Genomic DNA, 25,707 nt, shown 5'->3' with positions numbered 1-25,707 from the left:
TTCATTTGTACAAATTCCCAAAGTGAAGACGACAGCATAGTGTAAGGTGCCTTAACCCAGCACTACCTGCCTCATTCTCTACATCGTAGGTATATGGAATCCACCAGATCCACATCTGTTGACATATCTTTCATAGAAGATTTTTTTTTGTCAGGCCCTTATTGCTCCAAAGTTTTACTGCCCCTCCTACAGCATAAAGGGCCACTATGCTTTGCTTTTCTGACCAGCCAACTAGGCAACATCCGGTTTAACAAAACTAATGTCTGCACATGTTTTGTAGTTTGGAAGCTGTAAGCCCTTTACTTTGAGCCGCTTGTCAGAAGATCTGAGCATGAGTTCTTTGCTGGCTGTGAGGGAAAGCTGGCAGGGTCAGCGAGGGGAGAACTGGGCACAGGGTATGAGCTGCTTTGTCCCTTCCACTCCCCTCTCCTCCTAGTGTTAATGATCCAAGAGAAGGCAGTATTAGTCAGTGACAGCTGCTGTGACTGCATTATAGTGCTGCTCTTGTGTTCACAGGTCAACCTGGCCTATGCCTATGAGACCAAAGATGCGCTGTGCTTGGTCCTGACCATCATGAATGGGGGTGATCTGAAGTTTCACATCTACAACATGGGGAACCCTGGCTTTGAAGAAGAGCGAGCCTTGTTTTATGCAGCTGAGATCCTCTGTGGCCTGGAAGACTTACACCGTGAGAACACTGTCTATAGGTGAGCGGTGCTCCTAGTATATGGCCCAGGGATGCTCAGTGGATCCTTGAATCAGTCCCAGTAAGATATGGGAAGAGTCACTGTCTAATGGTATCACATTGCCACATGACCTGCCCCACCCAACCTTGAGCCTGTTCTAACTTTCACCTCCCCCCCATCTTAATATCACAATGGCCTGGACTCTATAGAGCCCCATACCAAGATGCTTCTCACAGTGAACAGCACTTCATGTTCTCCCCCTAGTGCACAGGATTTTAACAGACTCCGTTGCCTCTCCTGTACTTTTAAAAAAGATTTTTATTTTATTTTTTTTTTAAATTTATGTGTGTTTGTGAATTTGTCTGTATCAGTGCCTGCTGAGTCCAGAAAGGGCAGTGGCTCCCCTGGAGCTGGGATTACAGGTGATTGTGAACCATCTTGATATGGATGCTGGAAGCCAAACTCTGGTCCTTTTGAAGAGTTTTAAGTACTCTCAACCACTGAGCCATCTCTTCTGTCTCCCCTTCTGCATTTTGAGCAAATACTGAATTATTTCCTTATGTGTTCAGAAGAAGGGACTGATGTTTTGATATTGGCCAGCTGCATTACATTTCTCAAGGGACCCACTGTAATCTAGTTTTTGTAGCAAATTGATTTCCACCACCATGTGTCTTTAAAAAAAAAAAAAACTGTGATAAGTTCCTGAAAGTTAAGGACTGATGATAGCTCTACCCCGGACACTGCCAGCATATGGGATACTGTCAGTCCTCACAGACACCCCAGGCACCCACACACTCAGTTCATGTCTTTACATGGGATTTCTGGGTAAAGATTGTCTTTGGAACCCAAGAGGATTTTAGAAGCAATAAAGAATGTTCCTGAGAGCTCCTGCCCCAAATGATAGCCCCTGCCTGTAATTCTGTTTTGTTTTTTATTATAGTAAGAAGTCAGAAGAGTTACCCTAAGAGCTAAAAGAACCTCTTTAATTGCCTTTCACTTAAAAGTGTCGTGAGATGTGGGGGGACAGACTCTAGAGTCCCAAATTCCCTTCCTCTATAGCAGCAAAGACCTAAGGCAGTGATTCCCAACCTTCCTAATGCTGCGACCTTTTAATATAGTTCCTCATATTGTAGTGACCCCAATCATAAAATTATTTTTTGTTGCTGCTTCCTAAGTGTAGTTATGCTGTTATAAATCATAATGTGTATATATATATATATATATATATATATATATATGTTTTCTGATGGTCTTCGGCTACCTCTTCTTTCAGAGGGTCATTCTATACCAAGGGGGTTGCAACTCACAAATTGAGAACCACTGACATAAGTAAGGTATTCCTTCTTGTTCTACCTGCCCTAGATTGCCTGTGAATTTGATCCTGTCCCGTGGTTCGTGGCAATCTGTTGTTTCCAACCCATTGCCACTGGTTTCTTGAGTTGAGAGTTTTTACCTTTCCTTGGAAATGTCAGCACATCAAAAGAAACCCATGTAAATAATAAAAGGCAGCAAAGCTGGTCTGTAATAAAGAAGGGCACGCAATACCCATCTCCTTTGGTGGGACTACCCAGGATTTGGGTAGTCTTCCTGCAAGAACAACTGCCGTCGGTTAAACAAAGCTGGCTGGTGCAGAACTGGAGCCTCCGTCCAGATGCCAGTTTTGTCAGCCCTGGGATCCCAATCTAAGCTACAACTTCACCCAGCTTTTGCTGGGATATCCAGTCTTCTGTCTGTTCCCCTCTCTGGGAAGGCAGAAGTTATTCTTTATAAGCAAGATCCTGTCAGTGAATTGAGACATTATAGATAAGATGAAACAGCACCACTAGCAGCTTAATCCTGGGCTTTGACACAGTAGGATTTAGGAGATAAGCCAGCCTCCTGGGACCTCTTCCATAGGCATCTCTCCTCTGGCCCATCTTCACCATGCAGCTTTCTTCCTAATGGTGCTCTGGTCTTGGTGTCTTCTCTTTGTTTCTAGGACCTGCTCTGCCTACAGGGTATTCTGTGATATCATGTCTTCCCAGCCCTCCAGCAAGTCTCTAGTCATACTAGCCAGTGTCCTCTGCCCCGTGGACCACCTGTGTGAGGATAGGCACTAGAATTGGCCTTTTCTGACCTCCTAGTTACTCTGTAGGAAAGATAAGAAGCCAAAGGCAAACTTCAGCATTTGTGTTAAATTACTGGGAGGAGAGAAATGATCTGACAATGGTCTTGACCCATAGAGACCAGACTATCTCAATCCAGAGGTGGGAGGTAGACATCTTGTGGCCCCTGGGCCTGTTTGACACCAGAGGATCAGCTCAGATGCAATGTGTCTTTGCTGCATGGAATGGCCATGCTCAGATGCCTATTGTTTTCACCCTGCAGAGATCTGAAACCAGAGAATATCCTGCTGGATGATTATGGTAAGTCAGGGACTGGAAGATGGGGGCCTTTTCCGTTACAGTGTCTGAGGCTAATGTTTCATGTTACCCAGAGCAAGGGCCTGCAGACACTCTCGGGAATGGAGGGCCTGGTTAGACCAGGACCATGGAAAGGGTTGGGGGTCCATAGGGCAGAAGACCCCATTACTGCTTCTTACTCCTGGGCTTGAGGAAGGATCCTTCTTTGTGAAGTAGTGTAGCTCAGCTGACTCTGACATCAGAGCCAGTGTCAGTGACAGAGAGTGATGACCAAAAGCAAAGAAGCAAAGATTTGGAGGTAGTGCTGGACATCCATGCCACTTGTCCTGCTCCTTGTCCTGTTTGTGAAGCAGAAACATCAGGACTGTGATGGACACTGTGAAGAGGACTGTGTAGTGAGGGCACTACATGATGGCCCACAGAAAACAGCCTGCTGACTCCAGCCAGCTGTGAACATGTCATTAGCTGTGTACTCTCATTGTACTTGCCCTTGGGTATAAGCAAATGGGTAGTATTCCCTCATGCAGTTCAATCCCTCATATCTATAGAGTAGTTTCTCATGCACCTAACTAGGTTTTCCTAGTTATTCCTGCCACAGAGGGACAGGTGCTTCCAAGTATCCATCTTACATATAATAAGCCTGAGACTCAGGCCAGCCTCACCATGACAAAGATACTACCAAGTCTCCTGCATATTCCTGGGTTACACAGCCCCCCTCCTCCTTCCCAGTTTGGTGACTTGGAGACAGCTGTATGTAGAGAAACAAGGAGCACAGGATCCTCCAAGAGGTCCAGGCCACAGTGCAATCTCTGAACTACTCACACTGAAGACCCACAGGGGCTCTCTTCCCCTTTCCTGTAAGAGACTACAGAGCTGGAGGCCATCTGAGATACTCAGGCCTGACAGGCATTTATGGACAAGGGCATGTGCTCCTTCCTGAGTGTGAAATATAGGTAGAGGTAGGCAGTGCTGCCTGGGCCTTGGGGGTCAGTTTGGATTCTGAACTCAGATTCCAGGCCAGATCTTGCTCTTCTCATTTTTCCATATCTTTGAAGAAAACAAACAAACTCCAAAGACCAATCAGGAAGGCAGGGAGTGGCTTCTCAAACTGCTTTATAATTTTTCTCCTTAGGCAAATTGTTGCAAAATGTCAAGAACTTCATATTTTTCCTGTGAAGCAATCTGAGAGTCAGCCAGGATATTTTAAACTCTGTGACCTCAGCCTTCCAGAAAGCCTATTGGGACATTAAATGTGATAGGTCAGTCAGTGACTAGCCTTGTCCAAACATCCTTCTGCATTTTTATTAATGTTTCCCTCATTATGTACAATTTCTACACATCTCACCTACAGTCTCCCAAGGTCACAGGGTTACCTTGTAAGAGCAGGCCGAGGTCACATCTTCATTGCGCAGAGGCCTTGTGTGTCTATGTCCTTGACCAGGATGTTCATGTGACTATGAACCCATTGACCCTGCTGTCCCCAACAGGCCACATTCGGATCTCAGACCTGGGACTAGCCGTGAAGATCCCTGAAGGAGACCTTATTCGTGGCCGTGTGGGCACTGTTGGTTACATGGGTGAGTAATACTTTGTGCCCATCACAACTGAGCCTCCCCAAGGCCATCAATTAATAGTCCTCTTGTCTCTTTTTGTTTTGCTGTTTAAAAGTATTGTACTGATTTTCCATAGGGATGCTTGGTAGGAGGCCCAATCAGGTGGAGTAGGCCAGTGGGACCCAAGGTGTAACCTAAACTGAGCTCTCTGTAACCCCCTACCACCAGCCAACCTAAGTCTCAAAGACAAGTCATCCTGGGGATTGGGACCAGAGACTGGCACTAGCATTTCTAGGGGAGCTGTTGTTGAAGAAGGACCTACCTAGAATAGGTATCAGATAGATATTCTTTGGGGAGACCTCTGAGAAGAATGTGGCCATTAAGAAGAGCTCTGGGACCACCACAGGAGCAGGTACAAGGGAGCAACCATGGAGGCGGGCAGGCCTGAGCCAGAGACCTCTGTGGGAGCAGGCCTGAGCCAGTGACTTCCACAGGAGCAGGCCTGAGGCAATGACCTTCACAGGAACAGGTGGGGCAGCTGAGGGAACAGGCCCAAGCCAGAGACCTCGGCAGACCCGGTGGGCATGAATTGGCAACCTCCAAGGGAGCAGGCCTGAGCCAGCAACCTCTGCCAGAGCAGACCCAAGGCAATGACCTCAGTGGGAACAGGTCAGAGCCAGCAATCTCTGTGGCAGCAAGCCCTAATAACACCTGGGATTGAAGAGCAACCTCTGGAGTGACTGGAACCGTGACCCTGACTGTACCACGAGGGGCATCCATCAGAGCCTTGGATCCACTGGCACCTGAAAGATTGATCATCAGAGACACAACCCTAATTACACCAATCAGGAAAAGAAGGGTAGACAAGGTAAAAACACACTCAACATCACTAAGAACAACACTACACTAATAAAAACTAGTGACCCTACAGCAGCAAGACTTGAACAACCAAATATGGATAAAGCAGAAGAAAATGACCTAAAAGATAACTTTAGGAGAATGGTTAAGTCCCTTAAAGAGGAAATGAAAATTTCCCTCAAAGAAATGAAGGAAAAGACAAAAAATTGGAAAAAAATCAACAAATCCCTTAAAACCAAGAAAAAGCAATCAGACAGATGAAAGAAACTATTCAAGACTTGAAAATCAAAATAGAGACAATAAAGGAAACACAAACTGAGGGAATTATAGAAACATAAATTATTGCAAAACAATCAGGAACTACAAATGCAAGCATAAACAGCAGAATACAAGATACGGCAGAGAGAATCTCCAGCACTGAAGATACAATAGAGGATATAGACTCATCAGTCAAGTAAAACATTAAATCTAGCAAAAGCTTAACACAAAATATTCAGGAAATATGGGACACCATGAAAAGATTAAACCTAAGAATAATAGTGATAGAAGAAGGAGAAGTCAAACTCAAAAGCACAGAAAATATATTCAATAAAAATCATAGAAGAAAATTTTTCCCAGCCTAAAGAAAGATACAAGAAGCTTACAGAACAACAAATAGACTGGATAAAAAAAAGTCCCCTTGCCACATAATAATCAAAACACTAAACATATTGAATCAAGAAAGAATATTAAGAGGTACAAAGGAAAAAGGACAAGTAATATATAAAGGCAGACCTATCAGAGTTACACCTGACTTCTCATTGGAAACCGTAAAAGCCAGAAAGTTGTGGTCAAGTGTTATGCAGACATTAAGAGACCATGGATGCCAGCCCAGACTACTATACCCAGCAAAACTTTCAATCACTATAGATGGACAAAACAAGATATTCCATGACAGAACCAGATTTAGCCAATACCTAGCAATGAACCCAGCCTACACAAAGTATGAGAAGGAAAACTCCAACCCAAAGAAGTTGACTACATCCACAAAAACATAGACATTAGAAGATGTCACAGCAGCAAATCCAGCAAAATGGAAAAATACACACAATAACATCACCAACAACGAAAACTAAAATAACAGGAATTAGCAATCACTGGTCATTAATATCCCTTAATATAAACGGACTCAACTTACCTATAAAGAGACACAGGCTAACAGTTTGGATACAAAAACCGAACCCATCCTTCTGCTGCATACAAGAGACATACCTCAACCTTAAAGACAGACATTGCGTCAGAGTAAAGGGTTGGGAAAATTTTTTCCAATCAAATGGACCTAAGAAGCAAGATGGTTAGCTATCCTAATATCTGACAAAATAGACTTCAAATTAAAATCAATCAAAAGAGACAACGAAGGACATTTCATATTAGTCACAGGAAAAATCCATCAAGAGGAAATCTCAATGCTGAACATCTATGCCCCAAATACAAGGGCACTCTCATAAGTAAAAGGAACATTTATAAAGTTTAAATTATATATTAAACTCCACACACTAATAGTGGGAGATTTTAATACCTCATTCTCACCACTGGACAGGTCTGTCAGACAAAAAAATCAACAGAGAAATAGGGGAACTAACAGATATGACTCAAATGGACTTAACAGACATCTATAGAACATTCTGTTCAAACAGAACCTCATGGAACCTTCTCAAAAAAACTAAGCACGTACTAGGTAACAAAACAAACTTAACAGATTAAAAAAGTTGGAATAATGCCATGTATCTTATTGGATCACCATGGCTTAAAATTAGAATTCAACAGCAACACTAATTCCTGAAAGTCCACAAACACATGGAAATTAAACAATGCTCATCTGAATCATCAATGGTTCAGGGAAGAAATAAAGGAAGAAATTAAAGACTTGCTAAAATTCAAGAAAAATGACCACACAACATACCTGAATTTATGGGACACAATGAAAGCAGTGTTAAGAGAAAAGTTCATAGCACTAGATGCCTATGTAAAAGAAGCTGGAAAAACCCAACACTAGTGAGTTAACAGAACACCTAGAAACTGTAGAACAAAAAGAAACAAATTCACCCAGGAAGACTAGGCAGAAGGAAATAATCAAATTGAGAGCTGAAATCACAATATAGAAACAAAGAAAGCAATACAAAGAATGAATGAGACAAAGTTCATTCTTTGAGAAAAATCAACAAAATAGACAAACTTTTATCCAAAGTAATCAAAAGGCAGAGAGAGAATATCCAAATTAACAAAATCAGATATAACAACAGACATGGAAGAAATCCAGGGAATCATCAGGTCATACTTCAAAAACCTGTACTCCACAAAATTGAACAACTTAAAGGAAATGGACAATTTTCTGGATAAATATCACTTACCAAAATTAAATCAAGACCAGATAAGCACATTATACAAACTATAACTGCTAAAGATAGAAACATGCATCAAAAATCTCCCAACCAAAAAAAGCCCAGGGCCAGCTGGTTTCAGCACAGAATTCTACAAGATTTTCAAAGAATACCAGCACTCCTCAAATTGTTCCACACAATAGAAACAGAAGGATCATTGCCAAACTTTTTATAAGGCTATAATTACCCTGATATCCAAACCACACAAAGACATTACCAAGAAAGAGAATTACAGACCAATCTTACTCATGAACATTGATGCAAAAATACTCAATAAAATATTGGCAATCCATATCCAAGAACACATCAGAAAAATCATCCAACATGACCAAGTCTCCTTCATCCCAGAGATGCAGGCACAGTTAAACATATGAAAATCAATCAATGTGATCTACCATATAAACTGAAAAAAATGATCTCATTAGATGCTGAGGAAACATTTGACAAAATGCAACATCCCTTCATGATAAAGGTCTTGGAGAAAGCAGGGATACAAGGAACATACCTAAACATAATAAAGGCAATATACGTAAGCCTACAGCCAATATCAAACCAGATGGAGAGAAACTCAAAGTTATCCCACTGAAATCAGGAACAAGACAAGGTTGCCCACTCTCTCCATATCTATTCAATGTAGTTCTTGAGGTTCTAGCTAGAGCAATAAGACAACAAAAGGAGAACAAGGGGATACAAATTGGAAAATAAGTCAAACTCTCACTATTTGCTGATGATATGATAGTTTACATAAGTGACCCCAAAAATTCTACCAAGGAACTTCTACAACTCATAAACACTTTCAGTAATGTAGCAGGATACAGGATTAACTTGAAAAAAATCAATAGTCCTCCTATACACAGATGATAAATGAACTGAGAAAGAAATCAGAGAACCACAACCCTTCACAATAGCCACAATAGCATAAAATATCTTGGAGTCACTCCCTCTAAACAAGCAAGAGGAAACTGATGTGGGAGGTCCTTCTATGTGTATCTTTTATTGGCTAATGAATAAAGAAGCTGACTTGGCCTGTGTGATAGAGTAGAGTAGAGCTAGGCAGGGAAAACTATATATATTTCTGCTCTTAAGGTATTGTGTTTGTGCAGCTCATTTAAAAATGTAATGTATAATTAAGAAATATAGGTTAATAGTTATCCATAATAGTCAAGCTTGTAGTCATTTTAGTTAGGTTTTCTAGATGTACAGAGTTGTATTTCAGATGGATAACCATTCTTCAAACCTTTCAAAGACTACAGAATATGGCATTTAAAATGTTTAAGAACATAGGACTTTTCATGACGAGACACATCTGCTCCTGGCAGCACCAATTACTTCAAGAAGATGATGGGCACTGAAGAGACTCCTCATGGAGTTTGTTAGTCATTGGGCAAGAAACTGCTCTTGCCTGGACTGCTTGAAGGTATGCTGTGTGAACTGGACATGCAGGACCCATGGAGAAATGACTGTTAAACTTGCCTAAAGGTGAGATCATTCTTCGGGGTTCCTGGCAGACATTCTGTAGGACACAGAAGAAAGTGACTGACAAACTGCAAATATAGGTGGAACTGTCTTTGAAATTTACTGCTTTGTGGAAAGGTCTGCCAGATACTATGAGCTTGTAGGCTGAAGATGAATGCCCCAACAATACAGAAGAACTTTGGGTAACTGTCCAGACAGCAAGATGTCTCTGTCAATTCTAGAGTTTTGGAAGTTGCTTACAATGCACTTTCTGTTTACTTAGGTAATAATATCTCCTTCTGGAGTCTTTGATGGAGTTGAAGAATAGATAGTTATAATTATAGTTTTTACTTATGATCAAAGATAAAGTAGATATAAGTATTGTAATCATAATTCTTGTTTGATACCTATTTTGTTATATGTAATTTTACTATGTTAAAGTTAAAGCCTTCCTTTTTATTTAAACAGAAAAGGGTAAATGATGTGGGAAGTTCTGTCTGTGTTACTTTTATTGGTTAATGAATAAAGAAACTGGTTTGGCCTGTGAGATAGGGAAAAGTAGAGCTAAGCAAGGAAAACTAAACTGAATGCTGGGAGAAAGAAGGCAGAGTCAAGGAGAAGCCATTGAGTTGCCGCCAGAGACAGATATGCTGGAAGCTTGCTGGTAGGCCACGAGCCTCATGGTAAAATATAAAATAATGGAGATGGATTAATTCTAGATGTAAGAGCTAGCTAGCAGTATACTTGAGTAATTGACCAAGCAGTGATTTAATTAATACAGTTTCTGTGTGGTTACTTTGGGGCTGAGCAGCTAGGAACCAATAAGCAGCCTCCTACAACAAGTTTATGACAAGAACTTTAAATATTTGAAGAAAAAAAATTAAAGAAGACACCAGAAAATGGAAAGATCTCCCACACTCTTGGGTAGGTGTTGGAGGAAGGTAGGCCACTGGTTGGTTCCCGGCCTCCCGGTTAGCTTAGACCCGAAATAATCACAAAGAAACTGTATTAATTAAATCACTGCTTAGCCCATTAGTTCTAACTTCTTATTAGCTAACTCTTACATCTTAATTTAATCTATTTCTGTTAATCTGTGTATAACCACGTGGCTGTGGCTTACCGGCTAAAGTTCCAGCGTCTGTCTCTGGTTGGGCTACATGGCATTTCTCTGACTCCACCCTTCTTTCTCCCAGCATTCCTGACACTGTGCTCTCTCTGTGGACGACAACTTGACTCTCTTGACCTTGTCCACTTCTCTTCCTTGTCACTCTCAGAAGGTCTTAAGACCCACTTCTTTGGTGTCACCATCTTTTTGAAAGATGCCCAGGGAGTGATTCCTTCCCTTTTCTTGTCTCCATCAGGAAGTAGCTCCCTCCTCGACTTCCCCTTTCCCCTGTGCTTCCGACAGCACTTTCTCCAGAGGTAGGTAGAATTAACATAGTAAAAATGGCAATCTTACAAAAAAAAAAAAAACCTCTGCAGATTCAATGCAATGCCCATCAAAATGCCAGCAAAATTATTCACAGACCTAGAAAGAATAATACTCAACTTCATATGGAAAAGCAAAAAACCCAGGACAACCAAAACAATCCTATACAATAAAGCAACTTCTGGAGGCATCACAGTTCCTGCCTTCAAACTCAACTACAGAGGTACAGTACTGCAAACAGCCTGGTTTTGGCATAAAAACAGACAGGAAGAACAATGGAACCAAATCAAAGACCCAGATATCAATCCACACACCTACAAACACTTTTTTTTTTTACAAAGAAGCAAAAAAATATAAAATGGAAGAAAGAAAGCAACAAATGGTGCTGGCATAATTAGATATCAACATATAGAAGAATGAAAATAGGTCCATTATCTATCACCATGCACAAAAATCAAGTCCAAATGGATCAAAGACCTCCACATAGAATCAACCACACTGAACCTCATAAAAGAGAAAGTAACAAGTATGCTTGAACTCATTGGAACCACTTCTTAAATATAACCCCAGTAGCATAGACACTGAGAGCAACAATTAATAAATGGTACCTCCTGAAACTGAAAAGCTTCTTTAAAGCTAAGGACATGGTCAACAAGACAAAACGGCAGCCTACAAAATGGGAAAAGATCTTCACCAACCCCACATCAAACAAATACACAAAGATCTCCAAAATATACAAAGAACTCAAGAAAATGGTCCTCAAAAGGACAAATAATCCATAAAAAAATGAGGTATAGACCTAAACGGAGAACTCCCAACAAAGGAATCTAAAATGTCTGTAAGACACTTCAGGAAATGATCAACATCCTTAGCCCTCAGAGAAATGCAAATCAAAACAACTCTGAGATTCCATCTTACACCTGTAAGAATGGCTGAGATCAAAAGCACTGATTACAAGTTATGCTGGAAAGGATGTGGAGTAAAAGGAACACTCCTGTATTGCTGGTGGGAGTGTAAACTGGTGCAGCCCATTTGGATAACAGTATGGCGACTTTTCAGAAAATTAGGAGTCAACCTACTTCAAGACCCAGCAATACCAGTATATACCCAAAGGTTGCTCAATTATGTTCATGGTAGCATAGTTTGTCATAGCAAGAACCTGGAAACAACCTAAATGCCCCTCAACTGAAGAATGGATAAGGAAAATGTGGTATATTTACACAGTGGAGTACTACACAGTAGAAAAAATTACATTTTTAAATTTGCGGGTAAATGGATGGATCTATTGAGTGAGGTAACCCAGACCCAGAAAGACAAATATCATATGTACTCACTCATAAGTGGCTTTTAGACATAAAGCAAAGAAAAACCAGCCTACAATTCCCAATCCCAGAGAACCTAGACAACAGAGAGGATCCTAAGAGTTACAAACATGGATCTAATCTACATGGAAAATGGAAAAAGACAAGATTTCTAGAGTAAATTGGGAGCATGGGGACCGTGGGAGAGGGCAGAAGGGGAGGGAGGATGGGAGGAGAAAAATATATAACTTAAAAGCATTTTTTTTAATTTGCACCAAAATTTATTTGTCACCTTTTTATAACTCCTTCTTCAGAAAATTATTTTTTATATCCAATATTCTGAAATAACAGTTTTTAAGATGCAAACAAAGGTGAAATAATTTCTTGTACCTAAAAGAATACAATGCAATATTCCAAAATATGCAGTTTTAGTAGCATGTGATGAGAAATCACATCGCTCCCTGAGCAAAGACAAAGCAGTGTCTGGAGATCGCCAAGAACAAGTCAGTTTTGCATATGATTGTTTTCACAGAAAACACACAGAACGTTATTCAGAGAGTTCCAGAGACTATTGCATATGTGCACTGGGACACTAATGCTGTATGCACAAGAAGTTTAATTTCTAGTTAGGCACTTACCTGAATTCAAGCAATTTTTTTTTTTTTTTAAAGAAGAGCTCTAAAATTAGAGGAGCCTATCATGTTTCCAAGCATAGTTCTAAGTAAGGACCACCCTGCGTCCTCTCAGCCTGTTCCGAGACTAACATGCTGGGAGTAGACCTGGAGCTAAACTCTTAGAATCTCCTACCAGTTAGGAACATTTTTTGCTTCCTTGCACATTCCGTGTATATGTAACCCCAGTAACTCTGGGGTGTAGGGTTTCCCTGAAAACTCTAGGCTAGGGACCTGTTGCCATCTACCCAGGCTTGTACCTGCAGATGATGTGTGAGATTCAATGCATTGTCTCTGCTACTAGATGCTCTTTTTCACACTACATAACACGTGGCAAGCTGTGGGATATTTGTGTGAGTATGTGTGTATGTGACCATGTGAATTCTGATAGTTATATTTGAGAGATCTGAGGGATATATGGCAAATAGATGGATAGGGGATAGATGGATGGATGATAGATAGATAGATAGATAGATAGATAGGTGGGTAGATGAATGATAGATGGATTGATGGATGGGTGGATGGATGAGATCAATGGACATAAGGGGAGATAAGCAAAGAGATAAAGATACACTTGTTCAGTGCCTGCCTGGACATCTGTTTACACATTTGTATTGCTCTCCTTTTGGACATAGTTCTGAATGCTTTGTTCTCACACAGTCTCTGTCACGTGTCCACTGGTGCATGTCATGTGTGTGTGTGTGCTTTTCATTCTGACTGGCCTCAAGACATGTAACTGTTTTGTGCTTCTGTGGTGAATCTGTGTGTCATTTTTATCAGAGTGGTAGGAAAGATACAATAAAGGATTTAAAAATTATTATTTTTATTATTTTATGTGTATGGGTCTGTGTACCATCTGTGTACCTAGTTCCCATAAAGGTCAGAAGAGGTTGTTGGATCCCCTAAAAATGGAATCACTTGTAGTCCTGAGCTGCCATGTGGGTGCTAGGAATCAAACTGAGGTGCTCTAGAACAGCAAACCCATCTCCCAAGAAATTATTAGAAGTCCAGGTAGATTGAATAGAATCTTTAATTTAGGTGGGTACCTTCTCCATTGAAATAAATATGTATGCAGTGCATCCTGTATGTGGAAGTCATACCTGTCACTGGGGACAAAGTAGTGAAAACTGTGGTGTGTATTCTATCTGAGGACACATTTCCCTGCTCCATAATCAGAGTTCTGAAACCTCCTTCAGAGCTCTTGGGCACAGTGAAGCATCATGTCCAGGAAGGCTTTCTAGACAAAATGGTATTTGCACACCTGCTGGGTTGAAGTTGGGGCTTTGAAAGAAGGTAGCCCCAGTCCAAAACCCCAGTCCTTCTGCGTGAATACATTACCCTTGGGTACTGCTAAGATGAGGAGCAGCACCGGCTGTGTGCTTGGGCTGCATCCTGCTGCCTATTGTCCCTCATTTTCTCCCTTCCTTCTGTCCTCAGCCCCAGAAGTCCTGAACAACCAGCGATATGGCCTGAGCCCTGACTACTGGGGTCTGGGCTGTCTCATCTATGAAATGATTGAGGGCCAGTCGCCGTTTCGAGGCCGCAAGGAGAAGGTTAAGCGGGAAGAAGTGGATCGCCGGGTGCTGGAGACTGAAGAGGTATACTCCCCCAAGTTCTCTGAAGAGGCCAAGTCCATCTGCAACATGGTAAGCTCATCTCAGACAGGCTGACAGGACAGGAACATTAATACACATCTATGGGTGGTATAGCCCTTACACTAGAATCGCATGTGCTCCTTGATCTGAGATGTCAGATATGCCTTAGGGGAAGTCTGGCATATTGGGCAGGATTACCCCATGAACAAGAAATGGGGATTGAGTGAACATCCATGAAGGTCTATCCTTTGTGGAGAAGTAAGCAAAGGATGAGGATGATAGCCTAAGCTGGTTCACAAGCAAGTTTCTGCTCTTGAACTTGGACCTCCTTTTCTCTCAGCTCTGGATTCTAACAAAGCGAGCCTTGTTGACAATGTCTACTATGGTGCACCAGGCCCCTGACACTAAATTGAAAATTCCAAAAGGTGATCTCCCACTCCTACGTTAATCCCAGGGTCTGGGTTGGGGCTTAGACACATCATTGTTTTCTGCAACTACCCCTGTCTGGCCACTTCTGTGTCATAGTGCTATGGGAAGGGAATGACTGGATTTGCCATCTGATCAAGTCCAAAAGAAGAAGAAGTGTTCCTCTGCCCTGACATGTGTAAAAGACACGATGAAGAATGGCATGCAACAAATAGACCCTCAGCCCATTAATCAACCTCAGAGAAGCATTGCAGCAGACAGAGTGGGTACCAGAGGTACTGGCAGCAAAGGTCAGGGTGTAGGGAGATGGTTGCCAGTGATGCTTGTTTATGCCATCTTCAGCTATCTATGTGGTGTGACAAGGCCGTTGGAGGAGGTATCACAGTCTTAGGTCAGGGGCAGCAATACTAAGAAGCAGGTCTCAAGAGACCTCAACAGGGACATGTACATACTGAGAGGATGAGGCAAACATGACCCCTACTTCTAACACCACTACCACTGTAGCTGGTCTTTCTTCAGACTGTCAGCTTTTGTTTGAACTTTTTTCTAACTAGCTTTTAAAACTTAAATGAACCTGTTTATATTAATTATATTCTGCCATGTGGCTCATTACCTCTCCTCAGTATCTTACATCTGGTTTCCTGGTGTCTGGCTGGCAAACCTCCGACCTCAGATTCTTTCTCAGAGTTCTGTCTCTGCCTGCAAGTCTCACTTAACCCCTCCTACCTAGCTATTGGCCATTCGTCTGTTTATTAAACCTATCAGAGGGTGCCTCAGGCAGATGAAGTAAAACAGAGGCACCCAGCATATCACCTTCTCCCTCCCCCACCAACTTTCTGCTTCAACCCCAGTCTTTGAGCTGGAACTCTTCCGGTAACTAGGGACATTGATGTCCCTCTTCTGCCCCCTTGTGGCCACTTTGGGAAAGATGCTGGCTAAGCTTTATACTCTGGTCTGTAGCTGAAAAGAAACAAAGGGTTGAACCCTCATCTTTGTCACCTGGAAGAACCACCAGAAGTCTTCTCTTGTGGTCGTGGATTCTGGACTTAGACACCCTCTTCTTTGCAATACACACTCTGCTCTACTGAAATGCCAGACCTGTAAATCATGCCTCTTAAGGTCTAGAAGTCCCCACATCTAACTTCTTTGTCTCCTGGATCATTCTTGGCCTGGTAGTAGCCGATAAGCAACATAGCCCTACTTCTCATCCTTCTTTCATCTTATCCTTGATGATGCTACTCATCTGCCAGCACTGTGGACTAGTGGAGCTGCATTTACAGGCTTTTTGTATTGACAGCCACTTCATAGCCTTGCTTCTTTGGTGTTTCTTGGAATGGAGAGAACATAGCTCAGTTATATATGGAAAAGAGAAACTCAGGGTCAGAGAGATGGCTCAGTAGGTAAAGCTTGCTTTTGTGTGTGTGTGTGTGTGTGTGTGTGTGTGTGTGTGTGTGTGCGTGCAAGCCTGGTGACCTAAATTCAAGTCTACCTTTGAAAGGTAGAGGGACAAAACGGACCACACAAAGTTGTCCTCTGATCTCCACACACAATAATAATAAATAAACATTGTAAAACAAAACAAATTAAAAAAGAGAAGCCCAGGTGTGGGCACTAATCTGAGCCACCAGCCTGGTAATGTGCCACAGGGTAACTGAGAACATGCCTTATTTGTTACAAAGATGTGATCTGGTGCTTGTTTTGCTGCCACTTCAATTCCTCATCTAGACTGTGAGTTCTAGGAGGCAGCACTGGGGAGGCTAGAAGAGAGACACTTGTGAGAGCTATAGCCACAGATGTTCCTTCGCCCTTCTGTCCTCTGGGCAGATGGAAAGGCCCAACCACATGGCCTCATGGGATTCTCTTGTTGCAGCTGCTCACCAAAGACTCGAAGCAGAGGCTGGGCTGCCAGGAGGAAGGGGCTGCTGAGGTCAAGAGGCACCCCTTCTTCAGGAACATGAACTTCAAGCGCCTGGAGGCTGGGATGTTGGACCCTCCCTTCATTCCAGATGTGAGTAGCCACCACTGCTCCTAGGAGCTCTAAACTCACCTTTCCCAGACATGCTTTCTGGTAGACTGAGAGTCCAGCTGTCCTCCTGGAGCATTATAGACTGCACTCTGGCTATTTTGTGACAGGGCTGTAAATCATGTTGTCAGAATGTACGGATGGGGTGTGAGCCCTGGAACTCTACATTGGTTGTTCAGAGACTTAGGTACTTTCTCCAGTGTAGGAGACCTAGACAACCTTCAGTTGTCTTACCTGTCCAGTGCAGTCCAAGACACCTCCCCTCCCTGAACCTTCCAGTACATGGAAGATTGAGATAACCTAAATGGAAAGTGCTGTAATGAGTATTAAGGACCACCACATTCAGTTCAGTTTAGCTGAGCATCTACTGTCCAGTTAAATTAGGATTTTCCTTAAAGGTGCTCTACTGGGTCTGCATAGCCCAGGCTCATGTTTAGCTCACACTCACAAAGGAGGCCCACCCAGCAAGGCTTTTTTGTGCCTCTGTACTTTCAAGATTGAGGACCCTTGTTGGGGTCTGGAGGATGGAGCCAAGGACTGCGGAAGGTACAAGAATATTGGAGTTGGAAACTGGCTTGTTTCAAAGTTGGCAGATGTGGTACACATCTCTTCCCAGCCCCCTGCTTAATAATGTCAGGACAAGAGCCTGCAGTAGACCAGGATGGGACTATTGACACCACAGCAATTGGCAAATATTACAAATCAGAGCTTTTCAAGACCCCTTTCCAAGAACTAGTTATTAACCATTTTGTAGCATGATTAATAAAAACCCAGGGACAGAAATTGGGGTTCAACCTGAAGTCAGAAAAAGCAAAATAGCCAGCCACTGGCTCTTACCTCTACCTCAGTCCAAAATGGCAATCCTGTCTCCAGGAATCTCAGAATGAGACTGTCTGAGAGCTGTCTCTTCCTGTTTTATATTCCTCTCTAGTGCTGGGATTAAAGGCGTGCACCACTACCACTGGTTTCTATGGCAAACTAGGGTGGCTACTGGGATTAAAGGTGTGTGTCATCACTGCCTGGTCTGTAAGATTGATCACTACTGCTGTTTTACTCTCTGACCTCCAGGCAAGCTTTATTTATTAAAATACAAATGAAATATCACTACACTTTCCCTTTTTGTCAAAACCCTCTTGTGTTTTGCTCTGGTTCTGGGTCCACAGCATCCCCACAGACCACAAACCCCAAACTGTATCCAGTGCCACCTCTCTTCCAAAATATAACACTCTGAAACAGTGCTATCTTCCTGATGGTGTGGGCTTCCTAGCAGCCAAGGCAGCTGATGGATGAGGTGCCCAGAGATTCCAGAGATCACGAACTTAAAGACAGAGATAACCTCTTAGCCTCTTGGACCTGTCTCGAAAGAGATCACAGGTCTATGGTCTATGTGAATAAGCAGTGGTAAAAAGGAACTCTGGACTGGGCGTCCCCAGCTCTCATTTTACTTGGATCAGATCCCCTTGGTGGATCTGAGAGAGGGAACCTCAGGTTTGAGGACCCAAAAGGTGAGAAGTTCAGGAAGATGTCCCACTGTTCTCTATCAAAACCTAAGAGACAGGCTTGGGGACCTGACAGGCATAGGAAGGGCCCATGTGATGGAGCCCTTTGTCTCTTATAGCCCCGGGCTGTGTACTGCAAGGACGTGCTGGACATTGAGCAGTTCTCTACTGTGAAAGGTGTCAACTTGGACCATACGGACGATGACTTCTACTCTAAGTTCTCCACAGGATCTGTGCCAATCCCATGGCAAAATGAGGTGGGCAGGGCATGCCACCAGCTTTTCTCTAAGAGGGATGGGTTGTCAGAGAAGATGAAAGTGCAAAAACAACAGAAGGGTCACTGGGTAGGCAGCACAGATGGGCTTGGGTTGGAAGCCAACAAGGTAGCTGAGAGAGAACAGGTGGGCAGCAGCCAGGTGCCTCCCTAAGAGGTCTGCTTGAAATGGAAGGAAATGGGGCATCTTCTAAAAGTACATATATTAAATTGAGTAAGTCAGCTGACCAAATGCGGTATGGATGATGGTCAAGTAAGCTGTAGGAGATTGTTTGGAGGGGGAAGAGTGTGCCTCTGGTGGGTTATATTCTTAGTGGAGACCCCCAAAAGTTGCAGAGAAGCCCTGTTAGAGGAAGGGGCAGAGCCAGTAGGGCAGGGTCTAATGTCTCAGGGAAGGCCCCCGAGGGTGACAGTGTTGTTTCTATTCTGCCTTTCTAGATGATAGAAACAGAATGCTTCAAGGAGCTGAATGTGTTTGGACCCAATGGTACCCTCTCACCAGACCTGAACAGAAATCAGCCTCCAGAACCTCCAAAGAAAGGGCTGTTTCATAGACTCTTCAGGCGCCAGGTGAGAGTCAGCCTGGCCAACCTGGCCTGAGCTCTGGGATTCCAGCCCACTTCACACACCAGAGATCCAGACTGCCCTTTGTTTGTATGGCTTGGTAGCCTGGAATTGTTAGTCAGCTTGTCCAAAATCCCAGCACCCCTTGTTGGTGATACAGGGTCCCATGTCAGCATTGTTGACACAGGGAAACTGATTCTCATCACAGGGCTGTGCCACAGAGTGAAGGATGTTGAAAAAGCATTACCAACCTCTGCCCAATAAACACAGAGGAAGAAACAACTTAGCACCTCCTCTATCAGTGATCAGCACTATTGGTCACCCTGCAGGGCAAACCCACCTCAGACTGGGAAACACTGTTCCCTTGTTCAATCCCCTCATACTAGCTGGCATTTTCCCCTTGGGAACAGACTTTGTTCCATCAAAGCTTATCCCTGAAGGAAGGATTGGTATAGACCAAATGAAAGAACAGCCCTTGGGAAAATCTGAAAATCCAGAGTGTGAGAACCCAGGAGCCCTATTCCACAACTACAAAGGCAGCTGCAGCTGTGTCTAGTCAGCCTAGCCCTTCAAGAAGGAGGAGCCTCAGGATTCCCATCTTAGAGCTTGGAAGTCTTTCTCTACTTGTCTCTCCTCCCCTAGGTCAGCTGTGGTCACTTGACCTGAACTCTCAGCTCTCTCCCTCAGATAGCAAGGATAAAATAAAGGTGCTTATTTACAGAGATGCATTATGGATTAGGCCCTAGGCTGTGTACTTGATATCCCATACCCCAGCTTCTCTCCAATAACTAATTCATTCTACCACCATATCTTAGGCACCTCCCATGTACCAAGAGAGGGGGAGACTCATTACCTGTGGGCATCCTGGTGAAGTGTGAACACATGTGTGGGCTTCCATTGCTCCATTCCAGCTAAGGAGACTGAGATTGATGGACTCAAAGAACTTAGCCCTAGCTCACACCTCTGGTGACCCCACAGACTATCTGTTATCTGGGACACAGGGCAGGAAGCATCTTCAGACTCATGGGGTCTGCCCCCTGCCAAGTTTAAGTTTCACATCCTACACTGTGATATATTTGTGTTTTTATAATACAAAGACATGTTTAAACAGTTCCATCAAGTAAAACTACAAGTTCTAGAAAGAAATCACCCTTTTCCTCTGCTCACAGATTTAGGATTTCTTAATTCCATGGCTCTTCCTGGGCACCAGATAAAACCCTTTGCTCAAGGAGCAGCCTGTAAACTCAGGTCTTCTGGGGAGAATGCAAAAAGCCAAAACACAGAGAAGGTTGGAACATTCTGGATTCTAGTGCCCTACTTCCAGAGCCACCATGAATGTGTCAAATCCATGGGCTTTGAATTTACCAAGAACTGATTCTATTCCTCTCTCTTCCCAGCATCAGAACAATTCCAAGAGTTCACCCACTCCTAAGACCAGTTGTAACCACCGCATAAATTCAAACCACATCAGTTCAAACTCTACTGGAAGCAGCTAGTTTCAGCTCTGGTCTTGAAGTCCAAAGTGGAACCAGCTCAGACCCTTCTACTTGGAAGCGGAACTTGTAGCTGATGGAGCTTCTACTATGGCTGGGTAGCCAGGAGAGCTCCCCTGGGAACTGGGATAGGATACTGTTCATCCCAACAACAAGCCTCCAAGTTTCTCAAAGAAATTTCCACTCAGGTCTGCTTTTCAAGGTGGCCCCAAGCTGGGGTGAACTAGAATTGTCCTTGTTGAATATTGCAATAGAAACCCAATGGGATATGCAACTTGCATGGATTTTAATAGCATCCTAATTAGAACTGAATTTTGTCTTTATCATTTTTAAAGGAAAGTTTTGTAAATTTCTCTATTGTCTCAGTTTACATTTTGTATATTTGTATTTAACTGAAAGTCAAGACTTTGAGGGTGTATATTTTCTGTGTAGCCACTTTTAAGCCATGTGTTTTAAGCCATTTAAATGGGGGGTTTTACAAAAAAAAAAAGTGGCTCTAGACTTCCAGAGCTTCAGAAGAGAAAATGTTTTTTATTAAATGTAGAAAATGTTTCACCTTTTACCTTTTAAGCCCTGATTGCATCTACCTGTATTCATCTCTCTGATCTTTTCCTCAGTGTAGCTCTCACTCTCTTGTTGACTTATAACAATCAGAATGAAATGCCAAGCACTCTCTGTGGGGTGGGGCATCATTGGTAAGAATACTTCTATGGGCAGGCATTTGACACTGCAGCTTCTCTTGTTCTCCTGCTGTTGGGTGTCTGGCATTGCAGGGCAGGGAATCCCAAGTCATTGCGCTGCAGATCTTGGCAGCTAAAGCCAGTGGTTTTCAAGAGATTTCTGTTGTATTTGGGGATTTCTCCTATATATTATTTTTAGTAGTTTATACTGATAATAAGGACCAGTAGGACACCCAAGTGTTCCAAACCATGGGACTATGGAAAAGTATGAATTGGGGGTTCCATCATGAGTGACTACCTCCATGCCTGTTTAGGCCTTTGCAGGTCAGTAAAGTGATCACCATATCATGACACCTTCATGGGGTCCCACAGATTTGTTGGCTCATGTGGCATGAAGGAAGTCATCTTTCTAGGCAAGTGGGATGCCTAAGAAGAAACTTGTACTGGTGAAATAACAAGACAATCTTGTTGTCACTTCCCAAGGAGATCTTGGCCAAAGGCTCGTTCTAATTGGGCATCTTAAAGTCACAGGCACAAGTCACTCATGGAAGATTTGATGGACTTACCTTTCCAGCCCCGGGGAGTTGTTGTCCAGCCCCTGAAATCCCAGGAGGTGACAAGGTACAGATTGGCCCTCACCTTCTCACCAGGACAGGGTAAGCAGCTGGTCTCACTGCTCCCCTGGGAGGATGAGACTCTGAGTGAGACTCTGCCTCAAAATTTGTCTCAGCTACCAACTACTGGGGTTTCTTACAGGGTGAGCCAGGTGCTACTGGAATCAGCTCCTGTTAAAATGCAGATTACTGGACAACACCCCAAGCCAATACTTGATGATCTCATTTTGTAGTCCAGGCTGGTTTCAAATTAAATATCCTCCTGCCTCAGCCTCCTGAATTCTAGGATTATAAGTACATACTACTATGAAAAATGCATCTTTCCTAAGCTGCTCAGACCCTTCTGATGCCCCATAGTGTGAGAACCATCCCCCAGGCCTGTGTGTATGGCCATTCCGAATGTGTTTTCCTGAGGCACCTGACAGCTTTGAGACTTCAGCCTGTCAGGAGGAAAATCCCAAGCATTTTAGTCTCATGTCTTTGATTCCAAGCTCTTCCAGGGCTCACTGCTAGAACGGAGCCTGGTCTTTGGGACTAATCATCCTGAAGTCAGTTAACCATGAGAGAAGAAACAGCCAGGCTCTATGATGCATGATTAACCTCAAGCCTGGCCCCTTGACTGCTTCTGAACTTTTGAAGGGCTGAATATGAATCAAATGCAAATGACCATATCCAGGTTCTGCTGGGGAGCAGGACACTCAGTACTTCCAGATCCTCAAGCTGTTGCTCATGCTTCTTCCTTGAGGAAAAAAAGAATTGTCATCTTTCTGGTGTGGTTATAAGCCCCAGCCACACACAACCTCTGACTCCTTTTCACAGGTTTGTTCCTATTTCCCCACCCAAAGTCATTTAACTCATGTCAAATAGGTAGCGGTTAGGAAAGTTTCTCCTTAGGCCTCAAAATCAAGGCAATGTCCATTTTCAGCAAAGAATCTGTGAACAGAGACTGCACTTTTGTTTCCCAGCCACCCAGACCTGAATAATCACACAGAACTATATCAATTACAACACTGTCAGGCCAATGGTTTAGGCATATTCCTAGTTAGCTCTTACATCTTAACCCGTTTCGATTAATCTACGTATGGCCACGAGGTTGTGACTTACCAGTAATGTTCTGGCATCTTTCTCCTTCGGTGGCTACATGGCATCTCCATGACTCTGCCTTCTTTCCTCCTGTATCTCTGCCTGGATTTCCTGCCTTGCTATATTCTGCCCTGCCATAGACCAAAGCAGCTTCTCTATTAACCAATGGTAATAAAACATATTCACAGCATACAGAGGAACATACCACATCAAGAATAGCCAGGAAGCTAAACGGAAAACACAAATCTGTCTACCATGTGTTCGCATCATGAGGTCCTGAAAGACCAGTGCACTGAAATGTACCTGAGTGCCTATGGGAGGCAGGGATGGACACATGTTTCAGTCTTTCAGTTTGTTTTGGCCTACTCATGGCTTCATAGCAAGAAACAGTGCCTGAAAAGTGTCCCTCCTCCCTGACTAAGTCTTCCTCCTGCCTTTGTTTCTATAGCTGCATTTTAAAGGTATTTTTTTTGTTTTAAAATGAAAATAAGCCCTCTGCCATGTCCAGGAGAAAGTGTATGTGGACACTCTGTTGTGCACGTGAACTCTTTGCAGAAGAACCTTTCTTGCTTCAAGTGTGGCATGGTTCTAACTGAATGTCCCTTGATTTGGAGTGAGAAGCTTCTCTGCTTTTGCTGTTTGGGAAATAGGCCTCTGTCTGCAGTATGTAGGGTGGTCTCTGCTGTAACCATTCCGACTTAAAATTGTCCGTTATACACTTTAGTAGGGAGAAGGTGGACTGTGAATATCATCCCCAGAATATCAAGAATGTCTGATCCTCACCTTCCAGGAAGATGGTGTGTATCCTCTAATCATTCTTGAACCTGAACTAAAAACACAAGGCTCCAAATTTACTTACCTGCCTAGGGGCTGAGCCTGGCTGTAGCCACAGGACTGGTCTCTGATATATTTTGTTTTCTGGGAGGGCAGGCAGCAAGAAACCTGCCACACAGACCCAGATCATAGGTAGCCCCAGTCATATGTATGCCTGACAGGCACTGGCTCATGATGTTTCTGATGAGTTCACGCATGGGAACATGTGCACGGCACTTCTTTGCATCAGAGGCACAAGTAAAATGAGAGTCTGCCTCAGAGCTGAGACCAACCCCTTGAGAAAGCTGAGGCTGGGAAGCTTCCATGCTTCTCCAAGGAACTCAGCCCAATATTACAATCTATTTTTTTTCTTCTGGACCAAGTACTTTCTTGAAAGGTTGGCTTTACTTTCCAGCAAATTAAATGAGCCACTAACCTCAACACAGAGCAGGCCATGCAGCCTCCCGGAGTCTGGCATTCTAAGCCTTGACAAAGGGAATGATGGCAGCTTCTTGGACAGCTAGAGGTCCCAAGAGAAAGAAAAAAGCAACACTGGGATCTTCTCTTGGGCAATCGTGTGCTTTCTTTTCTGATTGTATCCTCATCCCCTTCCAAGTGTCTTCATAAACCAATACCCTGAAATAGGACCTTCTAACGTAGGTTTTGCTATGGAAAAGCAGTATAAAGTCTCTTCCTCCAGACTACAGTTGGGAAGCCCCACCCTGGCCCACTTTCTATACCTGCTTGTACATCCAGCCACCCAGCTGGTGAAACTGGCAGGTATGTAGGCCAGATCCTGCACAGGCACATAAAGTATCTCCTCTGGCTCAGACTGAAAAGTCATGACTCAGAACAATGATTTAACATGTGACAAGCTAGGTCATCCTAGGAAAGAAGCTGGGTCACCTAAAGGAAGATGCTGGGTATTGGGCATTTTTCCAGTTTATTGACCTACCATTCCTATAATTGATCACAAATAAATATTGTCCATTAGAAGGGCATTGTGGCTGCTGGCATTGTTAGAATAATAACTCTAGTATCCAAAGGTTTTCATTTTGGAGGTTATTCTCAATGATAATAGCTTCTGTTGTGCTGCTCTGAACCTCTCATGCTCCATCCACTATGTTACAGTGCCACCATGTCTAGCCACAACCACTGTTGTTTTATAAAGATAAATAAATTCCTTAATGAATATAATACTGCATTTCTTTTCTTCTGTGGAAACACTGACCTCTTGTTTGTGTGATACTTGCCTGAAACATGTTCATACTGACTGTAATTGCCCCTCAGTTAATCCTTTCTCAAGTCGATTCCACCCAAACCAAATCTGGCCCTTGCACTGACCACACCAAGAACTGCCATCACGTTAGTACCTAAGGAGGCCAGCAGAACTCTTACAAGGTCATCAGAGTTTGAACACAAACCCAGCAGTTTCTAGTCATGGAGACAAAGTAGACTAGGACAGGAATGCCAGGAGGCACCCATACTTGCTGCCTGATGAGCCTTTTACACAGAGGCAGGCTCTTTAAAGAACATTGTTCAACTTTCATGAGGACATGGGATACCCAGAACCCAGGCCTATGCTCTGGTGGACCTGGTCCCCTGGCAAACTCTAGATTCTTTTTGAGATGGGGTGAATACAGTGGCAGTCCCCACATTTGTTTACACACTCTGTGTTTCCCCAGCAAGCATTTGGTAGAGCAGAAGGACACAGAAGAGAGTGGATACTTGAGGCTCCTGTCTTCCAGCATGAGCTCTGGAGTTCATATGCCCCGTGGAAGACTTTAGTCCCCTGGCTCCTGGAAAGCAGACACTTTTCCTAATTGAAAAGACAAACTGAGACAGAAGCTCTGTGTAGGTGCTGCCTG

The 25,707-nt window shown here is 43.3% G+C and overlaps 1 protein-coding gene across 4 annotated transcripts in view; it reads left to right on the top strand.

Moving 5' to 3' along the window:
- Grk5 (G protein-coupled receptor kinase 5) overlaps positions 1-25,030 on the top strand; it is a 225,251-nt gene extending 200,221 nt beyond the window's left edge. For all 4 annotated transcript variants that reach the window (XM_041661152.1, XM_041661151.1, XM_041661154.1 and 1 more), the window contains 8 exons: positions 517-707; positions 3,054-3,091; positions 4,576-4,665; positions 14,213-14,421; positions 16,667-16,804; positions 18,438-18,575; positions 19,031-19,162; positions 20,554-25,030. In XM_041661152.1, coding sequence (XP_041517086.1) covers positions 517-707; positions 3,054-3,091; positions 4,576-4,665; positions 14,213-14,421; positions 16,667-16,804; positions 18,438-18,575; positions 19,031-19,162; positions 20,554-20,652 — 1,035 coding nt within the window. In that variant the 3' untranslated portion in view covers positions 20,653-25,030. The remainder of the gene's footprint in view (positions 1-516; positions 708-3,053; positions 3,092-4,575; positions 4,666-14,212; positions 14,422-16,666; positions 16,805-18,437; positions 18,576-19,030; positions 19,163-20,553) is intronic.
- The last annotated feature ends 677 nt before the right edge of the window (positions 25,031-25,707 follow it).

The sequence above is a fragment of the Microtus oregoni genome, unplaced genomic scaffold (genome assembly GCF_018167655.1).
Source record: "Microtus oregoni isolate MIOR12 unplaced genomic scaffold, Mior012 000012F_ref0000307, whole genome shotgun sequence".
In the NCBI taxonomy this organism is placed as follows: domain Eukaryota; kingdom Metazoa; phylum Chordata; class Mammalia; order Rodentia; family Cricetidae; genus Microtus; species Microtus oregoni.
This window is presented reverse-complemented; position numbering and strand designations above follow the sequence as displayed.